The sequence below is a fragment of the Apium graveolens genome, chromosome 5 (assembly GCF_009905375.1).
Source record: "Apium graveolens cultivar Ventura chromosome 5, ASM990537v1, whole genome shotgun sequence".
NCBI classification, from domain to species: Eukaryota; Viridiplantae; Streptophyta; class Magnoliopsida; order Apiales; family Apiaceae; genus Apium; species Apium graveolens.
The window spans coordinates 167,779,224-167,786,712 of NC_133651.1; the positions used below are offsets into that span (position 1 = coordinate 167,779,224).

The 7,489-nt window shown below is 36.8% G+C and overlaps 1 protein-coding gene across 1 annotated transcript; it reads right to left on the reverse strand.

Annotated features, from left to right (window-relative positions):
• Positions 1–3,239: 3,239 nt before the first annotated feature.
• LOC141724613 (uncharacterized) lies at positions 3,240–5,069 on the reverse strand. The gene is made up of 2 exons (XM_074526826.1): positions 4,011–5,069; positions 3,240–3,808 (listed from the first exon to the last, which is right to left on the reverse strand). The coding sequence occupies exons 1-2, from the start codon at positions 4,843–4,845 to the stop codon at positions 3,438–3,440; spliced, it is 1,206 nt and encodes a 401-aa protein (XP_074382927.1). The 5' UTR covers positions 4,846–5,069; the 3' UTR covers positions 3,240–3,437.
• Between the last annotated feature and the right edge of the window lie 2,420 nt (positions 5,070–7,489).

Genomic DNA, 7,489 nt, shown 5'->3' on the forward strand with positions numbered 1-7,489 from the left:
ATATCACCTGTAGTGAAGAAATTCCTAACCAGATTAAAGATATCTTCTCCCATAATTTTTCAATGCTTCTGGAAAAAAGCTGGTGTCATCCTGTCCGGCCTGGGAGCCTTGTCAGGGTGCATGTGAAACAACGCATCTCTGACTTCCTCCCTAGATATCTCACTGGTCAGCACTGCATTTTGCTCGTGAGTAATCGAACTAGGAACACAATCAATAATCTCATCAAACTCTGTGGGTGCAGTAGTGAACAAACCATCATAATAATTATAAATAAGAGTCTCCAAACCATTCTGCCAATCCACCCAACTGCCAGTATCATCTCGCAATCTCTGGATAGTGTTGTTACGTTTTCGAGTAGTACAAGCTGCGTGGAAATATTTTGTGTTTTTATCTCCCGACGCAAGCCATAATTGCTTGGATCTTTGCCTCCAAAAGATCTATTTCTGGTCAAGCACTAGAAAAAACTGATGCTTGAATTCCTTGTACTCTTTCATAGACTGAGCATCATTTTTATTACGTAGGAATTTCAACTTTGCCTTGCACTCTTTTATGCATTTCATAAAACACCCAGTAACCTCTTTTCCCCACTGGTCTAGATCAATACTACAGAGCTTAACCTTCTCTACTATACTCATGCCTGTATTGGCCTCCCAGTTGTTCGAAACTATCTTCTTACACAATGGTTCAGTAAGCCACACATTTTCGAAATGAAAACGTCTATTCCCCATGACATTACTCTTCTAATATGGTCTAAAAATATTGCACTATGATATGACGGAGAGCCCTCCAAATTGTGAAGTTTGGCCATGGGAACATGTGCCACTAATGGTCATTTGCAATAACTCTGTCCAACCGAATTTCCATCCAAAAAGTTGTATCTCGACCCCTCTCCCAAGTAAACTGGTGTCCAGATAATTCTACATCTCTCAGCCCTATATCAACTAAGACCTCATTAAAGCCATCAAAAAGCCCTTGTGGATATGCAGCCCCTCCTTTTTTATCCAGCTGAGATGCAATATTGTTCATATCACCAATAACACACCACGGCAGATTAGAGTCTCGCGCTAACTTACGAAGAAGGTCCCATATTTTCCTTCATTGGTTTCTGTTAGGTTCCCCATAGAAACCTGTCAGTTTCCAACTTTGCTTGCCTTCAATAGAAACTACTACATCGATATGGTATTTAGATAAGCTTCGAAACGTGATTTGGTCAGTTTTCCTCCATAGCATAGCCAGACCTCCGCTTCTTCCTTCGGCTTCCACAACAATCATCCCCTCAAAACCCAATCTCGTTTGATACCACTGCATCTTCTCTTTATTACTCAAAGTCTCACAAAGAAAAATAATCGTAGGTCGTTCTTGAAGAATAACGTCGTTTAGGAACCGAAGTTTCCAAGGTGGCCCCATACCTTGGTAGTTCCAGCTTACTGTACTCATAATGAGAGGTAGGCCTGCATTTGCAGCACCCGCCAAAAATCCATTTTTTTGGTTCTGATCTTCAACTGATAGGCTCATAGACACATCTTCATTTGGACTCAACTCTTCAGGGCCCAACCTACGTCTTTTCGGGTCAGCCATAAATATCTCATTTAAATCTCCTGCGTTGCTGTTGTCCAAATCAGATAAATTATTTTCCTGAAAATCAGGTACTGATTTGTTGGAGCTGTTAAGATTATGAGATGATTTCCCTACGTTCCCTCCTTGCATGATTGGCGTTCCCTTTGCATGATCCTTTCCCGAAATCCCGAAATTAACGTTGACCGTTATCGGAACAGCGTCATTAACGGCAACCACTTCTGCACCTTTCCAGCCACTGTACTAGCTGCCGGAGTTGATCCACCGGATTTCAAACATTTACTTCCCATTGTATAGTTCCTTCTCCTGGGTTCCGCTCGCATCCACTGACCATATGGTTTTTCAAGCTGCTCCAAAGGTGTATCGAATAACTTTTCACAAAACTTTTCCCCGTGTCCAACCATTCCACATATGAAACAGAAAGTAAGGAGTCCTTCATACTTGAAATTGACCCAACACCAATTGGATTCATTCTTTTTGAGTTTCATACGTCTTTTTAAAGGGACATCCAGAGGAATTGAGACCCTAATCCTGAGATATTCACGTCACACACCAATAAAGTTATTAGCATCTGACTCAATGAATTTACCAATATAATTCCCCACATCACATACAACTCGCTGAGACATAAAACCCGATGCCATTTCATGGAGTTGCACCCACATATCCAAGTTGTTAATAGCCATGTTTCTCGGATTATCCCCTTCCTTGAGTCTCACAAAAACCAGTTGGTGTCTTCCAAAAGTCCACGGACTACCATCACACACCCTCTTTACATCGATCTCATGATAGAATTGAAATATGAATCTATTTGCTTCCAATTGCTTGACGTACAAACCCCTCCCCGGTCGCCATAGTGATGCCCTTTTATGCTACATGGCCTGAAAGTCGATTGGTGAATCTGTGAGAAACTTTCCTACTAAGCACCAGCGAGTATCAATTTCTCTTAAGGATTCTGAGTTCTCCTCGTACACTAAACCCCCTTCTCCTCATCCTCTATAGTAATCATATTGAAAGCCTCCTCCATCTCCTTGAAATCATTCCTCTGATTCGCCATATTAATCGAACTGAAGAAGTAACTGGACAGAAAGAAACAAACGTAACAAAACAGGACTCTCATGGAGAGAACATTCACACCATGTCAAAAGACAAGACTGGGTAGTTCATCAATCGGTTTTGGTTTTTCAATTTTTTGGTTTCGGTTTGGTTGGAGGATGCACCATCATTGCGGTGTTATTTCGTTTTCCTGTTACTACTAGTTAGAGCAACTCTAAGAGTAACCTTGCATCTTCCTCATTAAAATATAAATTGAGAAACCGTCAATATGAGAAACTTATGTAGAACATCTTAATATGTAGTATGTGTAATCGGAAACTATTATGTGCCGGGGTTTTTGTTATTTATGTTCAAGTCATTTACGTGCAATGCTTTTGTAATCAATATATAAAATTGGAATGGAATCGAAAGGTAGGCCACTCAGAATGGGTTTTAAAAACAATAATATATATATATATATATTCAATTTTCTTACACATGATGGGTCCCACTTCTGCAATCTTGATTAACCTTAATGTATCACTCAGTTTTCGTTATATTTGAATATTATAATGTTAAATTAGGTAGCTAATATAACGTTTTGTAACTAATACGATAGATCAAAGAAGTGTTATTAAATTGTTTATTGTAATTCTAGTAAATGTAATGCCTCCTCGTGTTATAATTTACATAAAATAATATTTTTCTGACTTATTGTAACAGTAAATGGGTATTACAATGACCTACGTAGGGGGCAGTAACAGCAGATACATATATTTGAAAGTAAGAAGACTTAAAAGATGGAAGGATTTAAGAAACTAACTTTTTTACGAACGAAGTTCATCTACCACCTGTTGCAGCAACATATCAAGGATATGTTGTTCAAAGTCTAAACATATATCTTCAAGATCATCAAATTTTATAGTTTCTGTCGTTATCCATCCCCAATCGTGAGAACTTTCCGTATCTTCTTCATTTAACCTACAAATATGAACGAAATTCTTGATGTAAAAATTGATCTCCTTACTTTTCATCGAACCATCACTTTTTCTATTCTGATTTGCATTTGCAGCTTCTTCATCGTCACTGGCATTTGATCTTTTATAGGAATTAATTGGACATGCATACTCAATGTTCTCAAGTTTTGTTACAGAATACTTCTTGGCACTTGAATTTAGACCTATCTTCCTTGAATTTCCTGTAGAAATATATGTTTTGCTTAACAAGTCAACATTCATGCTATAACACATATTTAAGCATAATATACGTTAGTACGTACAATATTAAGCCCTAAATTCACGTATTAAGCTCTCCTGATATATTAACACACGACTTCTAAATTAGACAACAAATATTAGTTTTAGGTTCTGTTGAATCTGGTTTATGTTGAAAAGGCTAACCTGATGTCTTGGTCGATGAATCTGAGCTTGAACCAGTAGTTGAGTTAGTTTCCATTCGTCGTGCAACATGAGTGGTGGGCCTTCTTCTATTTTCTCTTATCCTTGCATGCTGCATTCCACTAGAGACCTCTTCACAAAAATTATTTGGTGCCTTGATTGGCCTTTTTTTCTTTAATCTTGGGCTTGATCTTATATAAACTTCATCTGATCTGTTGTAGTAGGGCAATATATAATTGGCTTTCATAGAAATTCTGTTTGGTTCAGGATTATTTTTCTTGTTTTGTTGATTTCCTTTCTTTTTCACCACTACTCTTTCCTTCATATATCCGCCAACACTTTTACTAGCTCTCTTTAGGTTCTTCTTGTCTTGAAATCCCACCACCTCATCTGGACTTGTCATCATCTTTAATCCCGTTGCATTATTGTTGTTTTCTTCGTCAAAACAAAGCACAAAAAGATCTTCATTTTGTTGATGCAAAAATGTTGGAATCTCACGGAAGGACACTGATCTTTTGACTCTTCGATGCTGTGATAAATGATCAAATTGTGGGAAGTAATCTGCAGACCTGACTGATCTGCTTCGAAAATTGACTGCATCTTTAGGAATCCATTTGATATCTGGCAATGACTCAAGTCCCATCAGTCTTGCTACAACTCCTGGGGTACCCAGCTGACCTTTAACTTGAATATTTTTCTTTCCGAAGAATATACTCTCGGATTCCGGGATGACATCAGAATTGGATGGATGGGTGGGAAGGCTTCCCGTGCATAAAATCCGTCGAAGGATACCAGAGAAACATGATTTGGCACTGTCGTTTTCTGAATCTTTTGTCATTGTATACAATGTGTGTAAAATGTTAAAAAACGAAGAAATGTAGAGCTGCAAGAACAAGTTTTTCTACAAATGAGCTGTCACAAGTAGTGAGTTGTTGGTGTTAAATAAAAAGAAGAGTGACAACTGAAAAATGGTCATGAAACCATTAAAAATAATCTGCAGGATATTGGAATTTGAATGGCGTGAAACTGATGGGGTTGAATTTTGTGAAAGAATGAATGATGTGAAACTGATGGGGTTGAAATTGAGATGAAACAAATCAAAGTTTGGTCATTGGATTCACACAAGGTGGATGCATAATTGTTGACCCACGCGCAATTAGGTGTACTATTTAGACTAAACAAGTAAATACGAAGTCCTACCGTCAATTTCATTTGTGTAAACCAGCTAACATAAGATCTTAAAATAATTTATATTTTATCATTTGCTATCATATTTTCCGCAAATGAATAGAGTTTTGTTTGTTAACCAAACTCGAAATAGGCTTGTTTAAATGAACTTGATTCGGTTTGTTTTCTAAAATAAGCTGACCTTCAACATCAAAATATGTTCTGTTAGTAAACAAACCCGAAACGAGCATTTTGTCTATTCTACTAGGGCTATTTAGCTCAGAATTGATTCAGCTTAACTCATCTCATATATATATATATATATACGGTCTTACTCTAATAGAAACAACTTTAATATAGAAACTAGAAAGCCGCCCAACCCAATGGTTTACAAGGCAGGCCCAAATTCAACCCATAATAAATGCTAAGTTTTTGTTCTCGTTCTAAACATTCCTCTTCACCCACGTATGCTCATATCGATACATAATATATCATCATTATCCTTCAATTTGAAAAATAGCCAATGCAACCTTTTTTAAATATAAACTGTACAAATCCGATTGACACATAACCATATGTACCTCTAATCACTTTTTCATCTAAAGCCATATGTCCGAGTTGGACAGACACTCTAACGAACGAAGCACCTAAATCTCCGCATCCTCTTTCTTAACTGCCAAGGTAAGATAAATAATAACAAGGTGAGGTATAAACTCAGCAAATAACTATTATAAAATTAACTAATGACTTGGCCGTAAATCTCAAAAGCAGGGTTGGATCACCGGTTCAAGGTATTAACGGTTCAAGATCATAGTTTTAAAAAGAATGCCTAACTTGGTTTGGGAAAACATTTTTGATCAACTTTCAATTAAAAACATTTCAAAATCAAAATTTATCTTTGAAATCAAATCGTATTTCTCACTAATGCCTATAATAACCGTTAAAAAGTGTTGTTATACAAATTCATTCTAATAAAATCTATGGAAACATATTTTGTAAACTTAGGCCTAAGTATCGTTACATTAAGGGCTTCTGGAAAAGAATTTGGGACCATATTGCAACAGAGAAAAGATGTTGCAAATTCGGTTTATAGCAACGTTCTTACATTTATAGCAACGAATATAATAACATTGCTATACATGAGCTTTCCAATGGCGATATTATTTTGTAACTTTTTTGTAATAGTTGTTGCAATAAATGGACTTGTGTAACATATTTCAAGTTAATTGCCACATATATCGAGATAATTGCAACATATTTCGAGTTAATTGCAACATATTTTATTAACAAATTTGAAGTATATGGAAATAATTTTACCCTCTACTGCAACACAATTTTTTTTAAAAAAAATTGGGCCAAACCAATAGATTTCATTAACAGCCAACAAATTTAATTGGCGTTGACGGAGGAATCTGGTAATAACAAATTTTGAGATTTCTCTTCGAATCAAGATCTGTTATAGTGGTTTTTCACCCAAAAATTAAGCGGTATATATTATTTGTGTATTAATTGGTGGATGAGATTGATTAGGGTTAGTGGTGAATCCTTATCAGCTCTCAACTTATAAGCTTTCTCAATGTGCCTACATACCCTTTATATAGGGATCAAGCCTGACGTAGTTCTTGGGGAACAAGAAATCTAATGGGCTTAGACTTCTCATTCCTAAGCCCGGTAGAAGTCCTTTCAGAATCCAAAATCAGTTAGATTTATGAATGTCCAATTATGAGGCCCAACCGTGAAGGCCCAAGTCTCGTCCGTAATCGTAGGACTTCACGGATAGTGCATCTCCCTACGCAAGGATAACACCTCGTTACAGCTATCTCCCTTGATTTATGAATGCAGGTATAGCCACGGTTCGCCCCAAATTCTGGACGTGTTCCTGTCCCCCGAATGAGGATAACCCACCAGATAACAGGATAGATGATCTCAAGCTCTTGGGTGCAAAGTGAAGGATGACTCCAAAGTTGTCCAACGAGGACACCCGTTGAATACAAGAATAGAGATCCCAAAGCACACACCAATAATAACCCGGCATCCCCAACGAGGACACCCGTGGAATACAAGATGTGACTTTCAATCATTAGGTATTATAACGACTTGTGTATTTTTTTTTGAATTATTTAAATATGTGATTATGGAAATTATTAAATAAATAAAATATGTGTATTGGTTTTGACCGCTATGTGTTGTTTGATTATTATCTATGTGTGATTTATGGTGTACCGGGTTGTCCGCGTGATTAATTATTGAGTCGTATTAAATTGTTTTCACTTTCAAAAGTGGATTTAGTGCAAATTTATTTGCATAAATATTTG